The sequence below is a fragment of the Narcine bancroftii genome, chromosome 5 (assembly GCF_036971445.1).
Source record: "Narcine bancroftii isolate sNarBan1 chromosome 5, sNarBan1.hap1, whole genome shotgun sequence".
Taxonomy (NCBI): Eukaryota; Metazoa; Chordata; class Chondrichthyes; order Torpediniformes; family Narcinidae; genus Narcine; species Narcine bancroftii.
This window is the reverse complement of record NC_091473.1, coordinates 240,401,682-240,421,682: the sequence shown is the minus strand read 5'-3', so window position 1 is coordinate 240,421,682 and position 20,001 is coordinate 240,401,682. Positions and strand designations below refer to the sequence as shown.

At 39.4% G+C, this 20,001-nt stretch overlaps 1 protein-coding gene across 8 annotated transcripts in view; it reads right to left on the bottom strand.

The window, feature by feature from the left end:
* Nucleotides 1-20,001, bottom strand: part of LOC138765084 (copine-8-like) — a 437,705-nt gene that overhangs the window by 33,185 nt on the left and 384,519 nt on the right. For all 8 annotated transcript variants that reach the window (XM_069941777.1, XM_069941779.1, XM_069941780.1 and 5 more), the window contains one exon: nt 18,080-18,182. In XM_069941777.1, the coding sequence (XP_069797878.1) occupies nt 18,080-18,182 (103 nt within the window). The remainder of the gene's footprint in view (nt 1-18,079; nt 18,183-20,001) is intronic.

Below are 20,001 nucleotides of genomic sequence, written 5' to 3'. Positions count from 1 at the left end.
TTAATGGAATTGCATAGACATGCAACAGTTGTAGGGTCGGCTCCAGTGGAAAATTTTCCCATGTATCTGCTCCCAATAGACTCCCTTCCAACAATATAATTTTCTATGACTTTCAGCTTGGAACTGATAGAAATCATTCAATTAAATTTAAATGTAACTCTGGATTTAAAACAGCACAGACCTCATCTTTGAACAAGTGAGTTAATTCCTAAATCTAATAGGGTTATGAAGGAATTAAAGTCAGGAAAGCATCCCTCTCTGTGAAAGTTTGCTCATCAAGCAAGCATTTCCCTTTAGTTGCAATGTGTGCATTTTTTGGTTGCATTCCACACCAAAAGAAATTCAGTCAAAAAAAACACCAAAGCATATAAAGATATATCAAAATGATTTGAAGCGATAAAACAACATTTTTATTAACAGTTAAATATTAAAGTAACGAAATAAAATATACAGGATTGACCTTTTTTCTTTCAGCTCTTGAGAAAAAAAATATTGACTCCAGGACATCACCCCTTTTGCAAAGTGGCACCTGTATTACATATCTGTGCTCCTTCAGCTGTGACCACCCCATCCTCCTTCCCATGATTCCTTGACCTCCGATGCATTGAAGGCATCTATTTTAGATCCTGCCTCATAAAGGACCATCACCCTGATCGCAACATCTTCCCACTGCTACCTTTGGGTACAGGAGCCTGAGGACCTGCACCATCAGGTACAAGAACAGGTTTTTTTTCCCCCCTGCAGATATCAGGCTCTTGATCATGGAACTGCCTGAACACCACAAAAGGACTGTAGTCACTCTCATAATGCCACTTCTGCGCATTATGCAACAGTGAACATTTACTATCTATATTTTCTACTTATTATCATTTTTTAAAATGTAGTTTAGTGTATACTATTGTGGTTTTTCATGAAGTTCCTATTTGGATGAACATTAATTTAATTTAGACGTGCAGCACAGTAACAGGCCCTTCTGGCCCATAAGTCCATATCACCCAAATGCCCCAATTAACCTACAATTCCTGTACATTTGGAAGGATGGGTGGAAACCAGAGCATCTGGAGGAGACCCATGCAGACATGGAGAGAACATACAAACTCCTTATAGACAGTGCCTGATTCAAACCCAGGTCTCTGGCACTGCAATGGTGCTCTATGCCATTGATACTCTTTGGTTAGTATGTGGCAATGAGAGTTGAAAGAAGAAAGGTTAAGAACCACTGCCTTAACCAGTCTGATCATCAAGTAGGAATGATTTTTAAAAGTCAAAAACCACTTTCCACAGCTGACAAATGCATCACACGAAAAGAATCACTCTACTGGAGCCCTAATGGTTCAATATCATCTTTGATCAATTACCATATTTTTACACATATAATGCGGGTGTTATATGCCTATTCTACAAATCAGGCACCTCCCCCTCTGTGTTATATGCATGTGTGTGCTCTACAAGAATAATTGTACATGTTGAAAGAATATGTACAATTCATAGTGGGCATGAGAAGGTTGAACCGGCAAATATATAGTGGGTGTGGGAATATAATAGTGTAAATGAAAGAAGGTGCACAATTTACAGTGGCCATGGGACTGATGCAACAGCAATTTATAGTGAGTGTGGGAATGTTATAGTGAACTTGAGAATATAATCGAGGCAATGAAAGAACATGCACAATTTATAGCAGTCGTGGGAAAGACACAATTTATAGCGAGCATGGAAATGCTATAGCCAACATGAGTATAATAGAGGCAATGAAAGAATGCACTCAACTTATAGTGTGCATGGGAAATTTTGATCTTGTACTGAATGCCATGGTATTCCTATAAACAGGACATTCTGGCTAGGGCACTGCAACTTATCAATGTTAAATGCCCAGACCTTTCTGCCTAAGGGAGGAGGTAAACTTATCAAATGCCTCTGATCTGAGACCACAGTAGAATTAAAACCCTGCTTAACTCTGAAGCCTGTCTTCGATCTATTTAATTGATTCCTCTCCAAAGCTTGTTAATGTGTTGTAGCAGGATATCATCTATATTATGGGTGATTGACACCTCTAGGGAAGTTGATTGGGTGTTTGATAACTGCAGCAGATATTGGTCTCATGTCTTTCTTTCTTTTTCAATCTTTTAATTATTATTATAATTTATAATTATGTCTCATAATTTGGTCTCATGTCTTATGTAAATGCAAATTGCATTTGTCAGTTGGAATTTGGAATACTATAGCTGTGTGGTATATGCGTGTGAGCTTTATTTAAAATATTTTTTACACAATTCATGATTTTCTGTGGTTTATACGCACGTGCACGTTATATGAGTGAAAATACGATACTTATAAGGTTAGGCTGCAAGGTATTCTGCAAAGTTCATTTTACTTCAACAGGTATAAGAAAGTAAAATATTTAGTGGAATACAGGCAAATGATGACCTTGGAATCTCTGCTACCTGCAGTTTTAAGATTCATGGCACTCTGCTCCATCATCCATCATTTTGCCATCATGAAGGTAGGATTCTTTCTTCCATCCTCTCTTCTGAGGAGAGGAAGGAAGTGGATGATAAAAGGAGAAGAGGAGACAACCATTTTTGGCTAAACTCATCCAAGTGTGATTCCAGTGACCTCAAAGCACAACACTTACTCATCAATAATCCATAAACCCAGCCTCCCTGTTGAGGATCATTATCACATCCATTTTGCCGCAGTGCAAGAATTAAAGCCAGCATTGGAAAATCAAATCAACAGTAATTATACCAGGTAAATGCCATCTCAGTGCCTTTGTGCATTAGTTTAATGCCCATTATCAATTTGTTTTCTATATCTGGGTGCTCCTTCATCAAGCTCCCCAGAAATGCCTTTGAGCATTTGCCTGCATGCCCACTGATCTCTGTAGAGAATGAACATCTCTGACTTCACAGCAACTCGGAACAAAGGAATATAAAACATATCTGCTGGATGTTGACACCTTGAACATACTTCCCCATTCAATTTCATCATGGATGATCCTTTAACTCAACACCAGATTCTTGCTCTCTCCTACACCACTACATAACCTTTTATTTCTATATCTAGTCATTTTTTTTTACATATGGACTCCACGCCATCCTCTGAATGGTTTCAATAGAATCTAAGTATCTTGCCCCTTTTTCTGACACTATGACCTCACATTCACTTTATCTTGACCTGTCAGAATTTTGTACATATCAATGAGATCCCTCTCAATTTCTCTGAACACTAGTGAATACAGCTCTCGTCAACCCAGTCTTATCTCATATGGCAGCCCTGCTCTCTAAGGAGTTAGTCTCCACCCAGTGTATTGCTTAAAAAACATAAAGCTTGTTCTCTCACCTGTTGTGTATTTGATCACTATAACCCAGGCGAGGTTCAAATGCAGAACAATCACCAGGACCTGATTCTCCCTTTGGGAGATCCAGAATGGTATGAAGTAATGCAGACTACACTTAATTGGTGGTTGATCGATGAACTTAAGTTGCTTCTTAACAGTCTTAGCCAATTCAATCAGCAGTTACCACAATGGCTCATTTCAACAAGTAGGTCAAACCTCTGGATTGAACTGTGTACATCACAATTCTCCATGCCCATTTTGGAGGTCATTTGATTTAAACCCTGATGAAGGGCTTAACATTGGTGATGTATCTTTATCTTTGCTACATAAAGTAAACTGTTTGACCTGCTGAGTTTCTCCAGCATTGTGTTTTTACATTTAATGGTTATCTATTTTCTTGCGAGTCCTTGAAGTTCATAGTTCACTGCGTCATAGCAAACTAAAACAATTTAAGGATCTGGTAGGAACCTCTTCTGCTAAATTATTAATATGTAAGAGTTTTTATATTTACATTCATTTTTATGGTTCACTATGTTTATCTTTTGCTGCATCTGTAATATATCTATTAGGCAATCAGATTCAGGTGCTATAATACAACAGTTCATTTGCATCAATTTATATTTTTGTTCATTTGCAAAAATAACTGTATATTTCGGTCTATAAGTTGAGTTGTAAACCCACAAAAATCACTCAAAAATGGGGGTCAGCTTATATGCCAGATATACTTTTGAGACCTTAAAACTCTCCACCATCTGCACTGCTGTTCCCCGACACCTTTCCACCACCAGGCAATGCCTTAACTCACCCAGATATTTTACAAGTATAGAGCCTGAGTCCCCACTCCTACCAGGGAGAATGAGGTCATCACTCCTGCCCGGTAAGCCACTTAGGCCGAGGTCGCCACTCCTGCTGGGAGAACGAGGTCACCACCCCAGCCATGTAGGTCCAAGGTTCCTGCTCCCGCCAGGAGAATGTGATTGCTGCTCCTGCCCAGTAGGCTGAGATTTTTTTAATAACTTGCTTATTGTAATTTGCAGCTTTGTTACTTGGTGATTGGGGTGAATTAAAAATGTTATTGGGTTGTTGCTGGGAGGCCTGGACAGCCCAAAAATGAGGGTCGACTTATACGCCGGACATACCATAAAACCATTAAAATGAGGCTAAAAAGTGGTGTTGACCTATCTGCCAGTCAACTTGTAGGCTAAAATATACGGTTCACCCCGTATTTAATCATAACTGATTTTATTGTTAAGAAATTAACATTTTTAAAAATCTAAGGTAGATATCGAAAATATAACTGAAGCCTGAGTGAGAAACTGATGAACAGTCTGATGCACAATGGAAGCAAATGAATGAAACATACAGATTTAAGGCTTAGTGGGCAAATTGCCAAAGAAGGTCTGAAACTCAATCATTTCAAGTAACGGTATCAGAAAATCAGCCTCAGTTTGTATTGAACTGAAATAATGGGCATCCTCAAGCAAGTTCTGTAAAATCACTTCACTGCAGCAATCTAAATGTTACTTTTATTTCTTTTCCCAATCAGTGAAAAGATAATCCCAATCAGCAGAAAAAAAGCCATTCCTCTGAAGCAGGGAGAGAATTGTATAACAAATTAATTCTGTCCCGATAATCCAGGTGTACTGAGCATTAAACAACAATTCACAACTTTAAGATGGCAACTCAACTTGTGGTTAAAGGACATAGTTGTAAGACAGCGTCAAAGAGCATGGACACGGGCCATGGAGTCCAATGGTTCGTGCTAACCAAGTTGTCCTCCTGAGCCATTTGCCTGCACGTGGCTGACATCCCTGCAACCCCATCCTGCCCCTATTCCTGTCCAAATGTCTTTTAAATGTTATAATTGTTCCCGCCTCCATCACCTCCCTGTCAGCTTTTATGTGTGAAATCAGGGTGCGCCTGTGCATTGAAACAAAGGGATACATCACCATAGTTCACAAAACTAGATTTGTTTGCTCAGAATATTCACATCGTTGGCATGTCACAAGACTCTTCCTTGTTAAAGGTGGGTAACTAATGAATGGGATGTTCTGAAGGCTATATAAACGGTACTTGAGGGCATACTCAACAGCCAACATTTAATGCCTCCCTTTGAATGAGGAGCCAAAAGTGACTGATACATCAAACCATGATGAATGTCCATGGTTAAGGAGAATTTAAATACTTTGCTTTTTGCCATTGAGAATTATTCTTTGGAGCAGCTCCAGGAAGCTGCTGTGCACCTCATAACAGTTTGCATATAAACAACCTAACCACCAACAGGGAGAAGGGAACACCAAAGTAGACCAACAACTTGCATTTAAACTGTATGTATTAACAGACACAAGCCATTAGGTCCTTTTATAATGCCCTCGTAAGGTGGTAATTAACTGTCTTTTAACTGCTTTACTTTCCTGTGTGAGTGCAATGAAACCGGGATGGGGCCTTCCCGGATTGGCATCGCTGTAATGCTGCAAGTTCCGCCTCCTTTTGTACTGGGATGCTAAGTCCCTATGCAAAAGGTCACACTGAACTTGCTTGATTTTCTTGGTTCAGTATGAACGCTCTGAACCAACCCGACCCGGCTTTAAACACGGGCCGTTGACACACTAATTTAATGATATCGCAGTATAAAATGGGTAAGTAACAGTGGTCTATCTCTTGAAACACAGAAAACACAAACTGTGAAATCCCATATCAAATGTAAAAATCACCCAGCAACATTCTAATAACACTGATTAAAGGGTAAACATCTGACACACCTCTTTAACGTCATGAGTTTGTTCAAAATAGTGCCTTGTGATCTTTTATGTCCACAAGAGCACAGAACAGCATATAGTTTGATGTATCTCCTGCAAGATGCAGATTTGCCATTCATATATTGTACAAAAATACAGTAAAATCCCTGTTATCCAGAATTCAAGCTACCGGCAGCCTCAAGCGACTGGCAAAAAGGAAAATAAATAGGTAAAAATTACAAAAGTTTAAAATTGGCACCACCATTCCGTGTAACATTCCAAGCAACTGGAAAATTCACTGATCTGGGATATACCAATCCTCATAGGTGTTGGATACTGGAGTTTTACTGAAATCATCCATGCAAAGTATTGTTAGGCACTCAACAATAGAGGAGTGTAATTCTTCTAATTGTTTTCACACTCTATCGGCTTGGCCACAGAAGGAATAAGAAACAAAAATAAAGTTAGGCCATAGAATTAGGCTTGTAGCACGAGAAGCAGAATACATGATAGTTAATGTTAGAAAATGTTAGGGAGTCTGGGATGTGCATACTGGCACGTGTTAATTCAACGTTAGACGTTGCAAAGGCAGAATTATTTTGAGTTTGAAGCATAATAAAACTATTTTGTTGTGGTTATGTTTCTATTACATGAGCCGACATTTGCTTTCTGACTGGAAGATGACATTTCAACCTGCAGGACCTTCCCCAGGAAAGCAAATTTCACCTTTTGAAATGAAAGCCTTTCACCAATATACAGAGTGCATGCTGTAGTAATATTGCTAGGAATATCAGCAGATGTTCAATTCCTTAAACACTGTTGCAGCAGTGGTAATTTAACAAGGACTATAGAATTGAAATGAAAGAAAACTTGGTGCCTTTTACAAATGATAATGACCTGTCAGTGGCAATTACAATCATAAACTGTTGACTCAATGTCATATCTACAGTAGCCCCATGATAACTTTAGTATGAAGAGTGACCAATTCACCCTTTTGACTTATTGCTGTTACGTTCCACGATCTATCCATTCTCGAGTCTTCTTCTCCTAAACTTTGGAATTCTATCTACAAATATCTTCACTCATGATCCTTATGGGTCCTGGGATGAGGTACGATATAAATGGAAGAATTGTTCATTGTTCAGATTTTTATGAGTACACATTTGAGAGAAATCTTATGAAGGTTTAGAAGATTTGAATTAAAGTTTTTGAATGGTCAATAAAAAACTTTCTAGAGACATAAATATGCAGGAAATGGAATGATATGGATCATGTGAATGCAGATAATTTGGCATTGTGTTTGGTACAGATATTGCAGAATGAAAGACCTGTTCTTGTGTTGTACAGTCAATGTTCATCTCCATAAAATCCACGTGTCATCTATATTAATTGTAGGGAATTAACAAGTTAACCAGTTCATTTGAATAATGGACTCTCATATGACTTTTGTTTAAAGTTGCAATATTTTTGGAAAAAAAACCTCAGTCCATTAAAAATGTTACGTTATGAACAACTGGCCACTGTAGTACATATCCATTCATGGTGCACGTTGTAAAAATCATTCCAGGTAAGTCATTCATATAGAAACTAGGTGCAGGAGTCGGCCATCTGCTTAGATTATATACAAATATTTAAAAAAATAAAGTGATAGAAAGAGAGCGGGAAAGAGAGAGAAATAATCTTAAATCAAGATGCCACATGCAAGCCTATGACAGAATGCTAGTCAAGGATTGAGAAATTGTATCTTTAATTGGAATGAGGAGGAAGAGTGGGTTGTGAAAAGGGAATTTTAGAAAACTGCTGGCAAAGCAACACATATGAGGGGGAAAAATGAACTCATTAGCTGCTACCTGACATTTTGAACTTTCTTCTTTTTGTTTTAGACTTTGAGCATCTGTAGTTTTCCTTCCTTTTCAAGTAACTAATAAACATGGCACAATTCTTAATATTTGTGTCTGAATGATTTTCCTTTTCATTAAGAAACATAAACATTCGTGCTATTCACTCTCCAGATGTTGGTACTACAATGCTGTCCCAATAAATTCTTATCTGTCAACGAACATATTGACAGCCACTGAATTATCAGCTCTGCTATTCTGAAAGTCCTCGAGATAGCTGCCAAGTTGACAAAGTTAATGAGAGGCTGGATCAGCTTGGTGGATGTTTTCTAGTGTATGGCTATAAATCAATCAAGGCAAGAATTTGGGAGCAGGCATTGCAACAGAGGAAGAGTTCAGGATCTGGGCAGCTGACAGCTTTCTTTCTAAGTGGATGCAAGGGAGGTTTATTCAGGATGGGGAGGGTTAAAGGTGCAGGGGCTGAAAAACAAGGCAAAAATAGATGACTACAAAAACACAAAAACAGATGCTGGAATTTTGAGTGAACAGTGAACCTGGAGGAACTCATTGGATCAGGGACCATAAATAGACCTCATCAAGGGGTCAGCAATGCAAAAGGTTAAGAACTCCATATTCCTGGGTGTCATTATCTCTACAGACTTATCCTTGGGCCATCATGTCAAGGTGTTTCGTTAGGAGTTTGAGGAGATTTGTTATGTCAACAAAGACTCCTGCAAATTTCTACAGGTGGAGAGCATTCTGACTGGTTGCATCACTGTCTGTTATGGAGGTGCCAATCCACAAGAAAAAGCTACAGAGGGTTATGAACTCAGCCAGCACCATCATGGATATTACTCTTCACTTGATTAAGCATATCTATAAGAGACAGTGTCTTAAGAAAGCAGCCTCCATGACCAAGGACCCTCACCACTCAGGCCCTCTTCTCCCTGCTACCATCAGGAAGGAGGTACAGGAGCCTGAGGATGAACACCTAACGTTACAAAAACAGCTTCTTCCCCTCCGCCATCAGATTGTTGAATGGATAATGAACCACAGACACTACCTTACTATATTTCTCCCTTCAGTTTCACCAATGCATTTATGTTTAAATAATGTGTTTACAGAAATATAATTTATAACAATTTTAATTTCTTTATCAACAGAAGCTACTTGATGAATTTCAGAATAACTGCAGTTCTGCTACTCCAAAACAACAAATTTTGTGACATGTTCACAACAATAAACCTGATTCTCAAATCATCAAGACCCTTTTCTGACACTGAGATGCCGCCCGATCAACTGAGTTCATCCAGCTGAGTAAAAATGTTTGTTGAATTTGATTTGGGCAAAAATGGTTAATTCCTGTTCAACTGTTTAATACAAGCTCAATTATTTCCTGATTACTTCCAAAGGGGTGTTTTATCCACCCCCTCAATCAGAATCCACCAAATATTGATACCTCTTGGCTATTTTAATTCAATACCAATTCACCTTTAACTGAAGCATTGGATTTTCAGACAGCTTAGCATGGCAGCACTAAAACATGATAAGGCCAGTGGCCCAGAGTTTTTGAGCAATAAAGTAATCCCAGTAACTTTTCATCTGGTTTGCTGCTAGCTTCATAAAAACCTCATTTAGAGTGTATGGCTGGGTGCCAAGATGAGAGGCTTGATCCTGGCAGTGGTACTGGACTTCTTCTCAAACACATTGGTGCCAGTGATTTCCATCCAACTTCCCAAATGCTCTCCAAATCAAAAGAAATGATAACATTGATGAAAAACTAACTTCAAAATTCTACAATGGTACAGTTACTATTTAATTATGGCATTTGAAGAATTTGGAAAGCAAAAGTTATTATTTCTACTGCTGAGTTTCTAAATTGTTCTGCGTTTTAAACTGATTGTTATAACGGTCTGGAATATTGTAAGAGAATGACTAGTACATGGAGGTGAGGAGGTTGGAGGGTTATTGGTGGTGAGTGGGTGGTTTGAGCTAGTGGAGTTGTTCTAGTGAACCGGTGCGGACTCGAAAGGCCGACATGGCCTGTTTCCGCTCCATAAATGGTTATATGGTTCCTGAAACTACCAAACATTAGGGCCTTTCAAACTGCCGTGTAAAATGGGGTTAACCGGACAATTTACATGGTTAGCCCCCCCCAGTTACGCGGCAGTTTGAAAGGGTCCAACCGGGTCAAACCTGCCAGAACCCAACTGGGTCCCTGACCTACATCAGAAGTAGTCAGGGAACCCAGTTAAAACTTACCTAGATCTCGTCCATGCTTGATTTGAAAAAGAAAATGGCCGACTGGCATATTCTGGTGATGTCAGCACTTGCGTGCGTGCGTGCGTCACCAGGCAGCCAGCATCTGAACAGCTGGCAGTACTTCCGGTGAGTGCATGATGCACCATTGTAGGGGTGGGATTCCCCCTGCAATTTGAAAGGTACTTCCAGCACCTTTGCCCCAGTAATCACACCAGGGTCCTAGGAGGGCCACCCAGGTGCTACAATTTAAAAGACTTAGATTGATGGTGTGTGCTCAAATTACTTCCAAAATTGGATATGGGGAAATTTTCCCCAGCCCCAGAGATACCAAGTGAGATTAAAAAAATCAGATATCATAAAATAGCCTCATACTCAATCACTGTTGCAGGCAATTAACGGCAATTCAAGTTCTATAACTTAGGGCTATTTCATCAAAAACCATTGGAGTCACAACTTTACTTCCCACCATCCAGGGACCCAAATATTCTTTCAAGTTGAAGCAGTGATTCACCTGCACATTTTCCAATGGAGATGGCGTAGTGGTTAGCACAGTGCCTTCACAGCGCCAGCAATCCGGTCCAAACCAGGGTTGTAGTCCTGTGCTGTCTGTAAGAAGCTTGTACATTCTCCCCATGTCTGTGAGGGTTTTCTCCAGGGGCTATGGTTTCCTCCCACCATTCAAAACATACCAGGGGTGTAGATTAATGGGGTGCAAACTGGGCAGCACAGACTTGTGGGCCGAAAAGGCCTGTTACGGTGCTGTATGGTCATTGCATTCAGCGTTTACAATATTCTACACTAAAGAAACCAACAGTCAACTGAATGATTACTCTGGAAGGTGTGTGTGTTTCATCTGCAAGGCAACCTCGGGATTCTTGTTGCTTGTCACTTAAAATTCTCCATCCCATTCCCACACTTACTTGTATCTCCTGCCTTGTTCAATGAGGAGCAACATAAGCTTGTCAAATGAAACCTTATCTTCCATTTATGTATGTTGTAGCCTTCCAGGCTCAATATCAAATTCTTCCATCAAGGTAACCCACTTTCTCTGTCTGTACCAGAAGTGGCTACGTCCAAAAACAAAAAGAAATTTGCAACATTTTGTGTTTTTCGGTGTTATCAGCCTGAACCTGCCAAATTTAACCCATTGACCAAAGAACGCCTACAACTTTTCACCACAGTAATCTGCACCCCAACCTATATTCTCTTCAGCTTAACTATCATCCTTCCTATTTCTTTCTTCATGCCTTCGATTCAGACCAGATTCAGATTTATTGAGTACATACGTGACATCACAAACAACTCTGAGATTATTTTTCCTGCAGGCGAGGAAGAATTTCCAATTACTGATAGCACAAAAGAAAAACTGTACTCAACGTACACATGCAAACAAATAAAGAAAGACTGACTGAGCAATGCAGAGAGGGGAAAAAAAAGATCAGTAAAGTGCAAAAGAAAAAGTCCTGAAATGAGTCCCTGATTGAGTTTGTTTATCAGGGGTCTGACGATGGAGGAGTAGCAGCTGCTCGAGAATCTGGTGGAGCGAGTCTTGTGGCACCTAGACCTCTGTTGGTAGCAGTGAGAACAGAGCATGTGCTGAGAAGTGCGGATCCTTGATAATTGCTGCAGCTCTCAAACGGCAACATTCCCTGTAGGTTTTCTTGATGGCGGCGAGGTGAAAACTCTTTTTTTAATAGATGCTGCTCAAACCTTTGAGTTTCTATTGCAGCAGCTTTTAGATTTAGCATCTGTGGACTGCATTTTTCAGAAATGGGGCATCCCAGGAACCACCATGATACAAGAGCAGCTGAATCTACCATTGGCTTTTTGTATTCCAGGGGAAGCAGAAGTGTTTTCTGCCTGCCTCAGCTTTTGACTTACACTCATTCGCTTTTGAAACAGCCCAGTACTACACAGCTTCCTCTCGGTCTCCAGTGCCCCCTTTCTCCCTCAATTATGATATCCAGCTGTGGATTCTAGCACAAGAATCCCCACATGCTCAGCTGGACTATTCTCATCTTGATCACCCACCAGCAACCACATGCAGAAAAAAACAGTTAATTGTGTCCCTGTTGTCAGATATGGAATGGCTTCTACATTCTGGGGTTCCTGATTCCACCATTAATGTCATATCTGTAAATATCAGAGTCCGTGTGTTTCATTACAACTGATTCTTTTAATGGGAACTGCTCCCAGCTGCAGCTGGTTGAACAGCTCCGACCTTCATTTGGACTACACTGTGGATTTTATTGATTTCTCTTTTGTGAGCATCTAATCTTTGTGTTCAAATGGGAAGCATTAAGTACCCTTTATATAAAATAGATCACAACAGACAGTAGTCTTGAATACATACTTCATCCACAAAAAAAAAAGCTGGTACAGCTTCAAGTTACAAAGTTAAAAATTTGGAGTCCATCAAAAATAGATATCTGTGGAACTTATTTTATTTTAGGTGGCATTTTTCAAAAATTCTTCTTCATAAAACACAGGACACAAGCATGAATTAGGGATTACCAAGGATTAATATTTAACTCTTCCCTTATAATTTTAATCGTAACAGTGCAATTGCACATACGAAAGGATCCAGGTGAACTTGCTCCACAAGTTCTATTTCTGCTCTAGCAGCCAATTGAAATTAACAAAAATATTTAAAAATTGGAAATTTATAAAAATACTTTTGCCTTTGATTCAATTAATTCTCGTTCAAGTCCAACATATATTGCACATCTCTGAGATGTCCTTTCAAAAGTGGTGGTGAGCAGCTCTCTTGAGGCTTAGATTTGGGTGCCAAATGCGTTCAAAAATTTGAGATCCAAAGAGAGCTTGACAGGTTAGACGTTGGGATGTGTTCACCAGAGGGGAACCTCAAACAATGGGAAATAAGGCTGATAATTTAGAACTAAGATATCTAGAGATAACATCTGCTGGCCTGCGCTCATCAATCCTCTTGGTGACCTGTTCAAATGCTCAATTGAATTTGCGAGACACGATTCCCCATGCAACAAGCCATGCTGACCATTCCCTATCTGTCCTTGCCTTTCCAAATGCCAATGGATCCTGCCCCTCCAGCAATCTCCCCACCATTGATGTTAGACGCTGTAGTTTGCTGGTTTCTCCGTGCAAGCCTTCATAAATAAAGGGACAACAGCAGGCTCCCTTCATTCTTCCAGTACCTCACCTGTAGCTAGAAATTATACAAATAACTCTGCCAGGGACTCAGCAATGTCTTCTCTAACTTCCCACAATGTCAGATGATTCAATTGATCAGACCTGTGGAAGGCATCAGCGATGTTCCAGAATTTGAAGAAGTCAGTGGGCAATAGTTGTTATTGGTGAAGAGAAGGTGCACAGAGAGCTGAAGAGGCTGAAGGTGGACGTCACCATGATTGATAGGGTACATCTGCTATTGCTGCTCTGTGGTTAGTAAGGGATTACTTAAGGTGATATGTGCGTGGGGGAAAAAATGGTTTAGAACTGCTGGGCTGGATGGAGTGGATATGGAGAAGATGTTTGACTAGAGCCTCAGAATAAAAGGATATCCCTTTAGAACAGAAATATCTTCAGTCAGATAGGTGCAAATCTGCAGGAGATAGTTGTGGACACCTTAATTGAGTATATTTAAAGCAGACGGTGATAGGTTCTTGATGAGTAAGGGAAAGTAATGGGGAGAAGGCACAACAATAGGATTGAAAGGAAAAATACATCAGCCGTGATTTGAATATCGGAGCAGACTCTGTGGACTGACTGGTCTAATTCTGCTCCTAACTCTTTTGGACTTAATGCAATTTAAGACCATCAACAATCGCCTCTTTTAAATTTCATTTTTTAAATTTAAATTTTAAAATTTTACATTTTAGACACCTACTTGACCTACAACCCCCAGTACATATTGGACAGTGGGAGGAAATTGGACTACCCAAGGAAAACTCAGGCAGACATGGGGAGGACATACAAATTCCTTACAGACAGCGCGGGATTGGAACCCTGGTCCTGATCGCTGGCATTGTAAAAGTGATGCGCTAACGCTATGTTAGCCATACAGTGAGTACAGGCCTCATTTTGAAATAAGGTATGTTCCAAAACATCACTTGTAATTTCTTATACTTTAATGATCTTTTATACAGTAAATATAGTTGAAAAATATTTATATAAAACCTCGTTCATCTAGTGATATCAAATGGAATGAATCAAATTGGCTTCATGGGGTTCTCTGGAGGAGCTGAGAGGGACCATCCATGCTAAGTGGCTGTATGTGGCTTATGGGTTCTTCTGCCTTGATTCCTATACTCATATGCTGAGCTATCAGTCTGCCTTATTGTGATGTGAGGCTTTTTCTTGTGAAATAGCCCAAGTAGCTATTTAGTTGGATCGCAGTAACTACTTGGAAAGGGAATCAGAATATAACTCTCAAATCATACCTCACCACCTGAGGTTTGTCAACACAAGATGCACTGTCTAAATAAACAATTAAACTGCGCTTTGACAGAATTGTTACTTTCAGCCATTCGTCCAAGCTCATCCATAATACTCATCAGTTATATTCTGGTCCACCAAAAGGGGTAGCATATGAGTGCAGCCAGGGATGGAGAGGCCCCATCAAAATACATGGCAATAGGTCAACATGATGCTTATTACAACCTACTGCTCTCCCTCAGATAATAAATCAGTGTTCCTCCATGAGATAGACCACTTGGAGGAAGCACGATCAGTCAGAAGGGCAGAGAATGGGAGGAGGACTTCAATGACCATCACTCAGGCCATCTCTCGCCAGCGAGAGAATGCAAAAGATAAACCTACTTAACGCACCCTCACCAACCTCCCTGTTGCAGCTGCATCTGTCAGTCAGATACTGTTCACTGTTCCTGCATCTACATCCTGGAGCATTCTTCCCAACAGCCTTAGGACAGTATTTTCAGTACCAGGAATGCAGTTGTTCACGAAGACAGCACACCACCTTTACGGCAATCAAAGACGGGCAACATAAGCTGTCCTATCTGTGATACCTACATCCCATAAAGGATTAAAACTAAATTATACATCAAGGTGAAAAAATATTGGCTGACATCTATTTTTTCCCATGTTGCTTTTGTTGTGAAATGAAACTTTGCAATTTTCAGACTTGTTGTGGTATTGAACAAATGTACAAAAAATGATAATAACTTACATAAATGACTTAGTGCAATAAAACATCCTAAATGCTTCACAAAAGAATCATTTTACATCAAATTCTGATGGGAGGTCAATGTTTGAGACATTAGCTCTGTTTCTCTCTTCATCCATGTTACTCGGCATTTTTTTCCTGCTTCTGATGCTTTTCACTTTGACAGTGACATTCCAGAGGAGATCCTCCTGGAATAGAAGTCTTTAGGATTAGATAGGTTGGGTTTATTCTCATTGGAGCAAGGGAGGTTCATGGCTGGAAGGGCCTAATGGATTTTAAAGGTTTGTAAAAGCCAGAGGGGCATGGTTAGGATAGGTAGTAAGAATCATTTCCCCAGGATAGCCACATCTAGAATTGGGGGATACAGGCTTCAAGTGAAAGGGGAAAATTTTACAGAGCTGAGGGGTAGATTTTTCACTTACAGAGTGGCAGGTATCTGGTCAGGAAAGGACATAAAGGAATATGACCTAATACAGTGAAACGGGGTTAGTGTAAATGGGGTTCACAGTCAGCATTGGATAAGATGGGCTGTAAATGTCCAAATAATCCCATATTTCACTAATAACTATTATGAATGCTGACAATTTCAATTTCTAGCAGAACAGCACAAGAAGACCTCTTCAGCCAATATAAACAGAAATCTTATTAATCTTAACTCACCTTGTTATAACACTGTTTTTATTCTTAAGTCAATGAATGTTAATTCCATTCTTATGCTGACAGAAGGAAATAAATTAAACAAGGAAACTTGCCTAATTGACAATGGTACAATTTTCTGTCAGATGAAATGATAATTTTAATAATCTAGTTTCTAAACGCCAAGTATTTACTCTCATGTGAAAATCATGTCTGAAAGCAGATACAAAGATGAAAGTATAATTCATGTTTTATGAAAGTATGCCTCATTTATATTGAGTCAATGTACATCAATATATTAATGTATATTGTATCATAAATTGTGGGTAAATAACCCAGAGATATTTATGCACGAGGTCCAGTTGTCAAGCAATGAGATGTCAAGTGGGAGAATATGCCCTGATCAAATGTGACATGTTAAATCAGAATTTCATGAATGTGCTGAACCACAACTGTCAACCTTAGGTAGGTTTCCTAGTACGGAAATTAAAAAAAAAGGGCACAGCCACAGTAAAACTCTGATAATCTGCTGTTCTGAGCATATGGAATCTGATGGTCCTCCTGCTCTTTTTCCACTCACTGTGGCTCTAGTTTCTACATACCCTGTCGTCTAAATGGGACTTCAATTCCCACACTGTCATCCTACTCACTGGGCCTTTGCTCCACTCGCTATACACCCACGACTGTATGGCGAGGCATAATTCGAATGCCATCTACAAATTTGTCGTTGACACCAGGGTTGTCAGCCGAATCACAGACGGCAATGAGGAAGCCATACAGGAGTGAGACAGAGCAGCTGGTTAAGGGGTGTTACAACAACAACCTTGCACTCAACATTAAAAAAAAAACTAAAGAAGTGATTGTGCCCTTCAGGAGGGGCAAAATCAGGAGAAAACAAACCAGTCCTCATCAAGGGGTTAATGGTGGGAAGGGTTAAGAACTTCAAATGTCTGGCTGTCAACCTCTCTGAAGATCTAGCCTGAGGCCTCCATGTCCATGCAATCACCATAAGAAGACTCACCCACAGCTAAACCGTGAGGAGATTTTTGTATGTTACCAAAGACTTTTGCAAATTTCTTCAGGTGTACCATGGAGAGCATTCTGACTGGTACGGAGGTGCCATTGCACAGGATAGGAAAAGACTACAGAGAGTTGTGAATTCAGCCTGCACTATCATGTGCACCCATTAAGGACAACTCCAAGAAGTAGTGTCTCAAGAAAGCAACCTCTATCCTCAAGGACCCTCACCACCCAGGACGCTGACGATAAACACCCAATGGTATAGAAAAAGTTTCTTTACCTCTGCCATCAGATTTCTGAATTGTCAATGAGCCACAGATGCTACCTCACTTTCTCTTCTTTTGTGCTAACTTATTTATTTTATTTAATTTTTAGCAATTTTGCATCTGTGTTACGGCTGCAAAACCACAAATTTGTGACATGCTCACAACAATAAATTCTGATTCTTTAACCTTACTGGATTCATTATGAAATGTATTGTAATGTTGTCTTATTTATCTAAAAATGAATGGAAGTGTATTGGGTTATTATATTAATAAAAAGAACCACCTAAATCCCACGTGTAAGATTTTAGCATGCTGGGCTTAAATTGTTTGTCACCTACTTTTGTTAATTTGCCTATTTTAAAAACTGCCTAGTCAGCTATCCTGCCACCATTGAGACAGGACAGCCATGGATTGTCTGAATTCAAACATGCGACATGAACAGATTTCAGAGTCCACTGCTTTTCATCGGCAGTGTTCAAACCAAAAAAATAACAAGAGAATGTTGAAATGTTACAGACAAATCATGATGAATTAAATTAACAAGAGAGGGCAGATAACGAACCATTTCAGAAAAAGAATGCAATGACTATAGTATTTTTTTACTTGTCAAAGAAGTAACTTCATGTTTTGTCATTGCAATAAATGCAATCTTATTTTAACAGGCTGATTTATAACTGGTAATAGAGGTTTTTTGTTGCATTATAATTTTGGAGCGTACATACTTCATGAAAAGCAAAATGATTTCAAAGATGATTCTCAGTGTGTAATTCAACTCACACTCCGCACGATCTGTTGGATTAATAAGAAATAACAGGACTTACGTTAACAATAGCTTCTTTAGTCTGTGCCATGTCTGAGATAACCCCGTCGGTTATAATGAGTAGAACAAAGTATTGTGAACCATCTTGTACTGCTGCAGCATATCTGTAACAAAGAGACAAAGTGGGTATTGGAAAGTAACATGGCCAATTTGGTCATCTCGTCGGGTATTCATAAATACCTGACTTCAATATAAGCTGCAAAATGTAAGGTGCCAACCTCTCCCAGGGGAACTGCATATAAGGATATACACCGATTTACATCAACACAAACTTAATTGCCCACTTCACACAAATGATTCAAAAGGTGAGAATTTGACTTAATCAATATGAAGTGAATTGCTTGTGGCTGGACATTATCTATAATAAACCCATCATTGTGGAGAAAAGGGATGAATTTGTCACTGAAAATGAAATGCAGGAAAGTGCTGTTACTGTCACAATGAATGTAAAGGTGGCAGAAAATGGCCTTTTCTTTGATATGAAATTAGCTTACACTCATAAACGGGAATGTGCCAGAGGACAAAATGTGAGAAAGGACGGGATGGGGGTGTGGGTGGGTAATAGAATGTCTAAGCCACATACGTCAAACTCAGGCCTGCGGGCCAAATTTGGCCCGTGATATAATTATATCTGGCCCGCAAGATCATATCAAATATGTATTAGAGCTGGCCCACTGGCCGCCGCGCCAGTATAGCGCATGCACAGCTAATACTACAAATCCCAGAATGCTTTGCAAATGTGTTGGTGCCAGCCCGTCAGCCCGCTAATCGCCCCCACCTCCTCTCTTTACCTTCATTAGCATCTGCGACCTGTCGCCGAACTCACATGTAATAAACCCCTTACGAAAAATGGCCAAACGAAAGACAGAAAACAGGACCTTTCAAGACAGGTGGGAGGCAAACTCTGACCCCAGAGTTTGATGAATTTGCATCTAAGAAGAGATGCCAAGTATCTGGTTTAGTCCCAGGTGCATCAGAGTAAATCACAGTGTAGCAAGCTAAGCTTGGATTCATATTTTCTTTGGTTAACTTTGGACAGTTCATAGTTGAAAGATTGGATTTTCATTGAAGCAAGTTGTTATTTTTTTGACTTGTTGGCTTGTGGAAAAAAAACATTTAAAAGGAGCTTAAAGGCTATAGAGAAATATTATTTATTGAATATTTTATTTCTCATTTGTTAATGCTTCTTTTGGAAAGAGTTTAACCAGAACTATTATTAAACATTTATTTTAATAAGAAAAAGTTTAACATTACATACGTTGAAAGAAGAGAAAACATGCAGATGTTGTTGAAAATTTTCAATAAATATTTAGTTTGGCCCACGACTTAGTCCAAGTTTTTAATTTTGGCCCTCTGTGAATTTGAGTTTGACACCCCTGGTCTAAGCCCTCCCAATAATCATAGGATGAGAATTATCATGAGCTTTTATTTTCTCAAAAATAAGAGTAGGCTCTTATTTTTAATTTTTTTTTCAAGATTTGCAGATTACTGTATCTCCTTCAAGCTCTTTGCCCCCATCAAATTTTCAAGGATCTCTTTAAATACAAGTGCATGGCTACTCCCTGTCATTGCACCTGATTTCTCATACATTCCCCCCCCCCCCCTCTCTGTGTGTTTGTTGCATAAATAGTTGCATTTATGGGCCAATTTGACAGATAGGGAACCAAATGTACGTTGCCCAATGCTGAATATTGCTATAAGGTTGTATTTGAGAAACATGAAAAAAATCTATAAAAAGCTTTATACTCTGCCAATCATGTGATTGGAAATTTTGAAAAAGAATATAGCATTAAATTTACGGTCCAATATCAAGACTCCTACTGATTTTAAAGGATTTTGTTTAGACATCTTTTTAAAAAAGGAAAGCTCCTGGTCTTGCAAATGAAGAAACAATCAAAGTGTGAAAGTGAATGCTGATAGTGG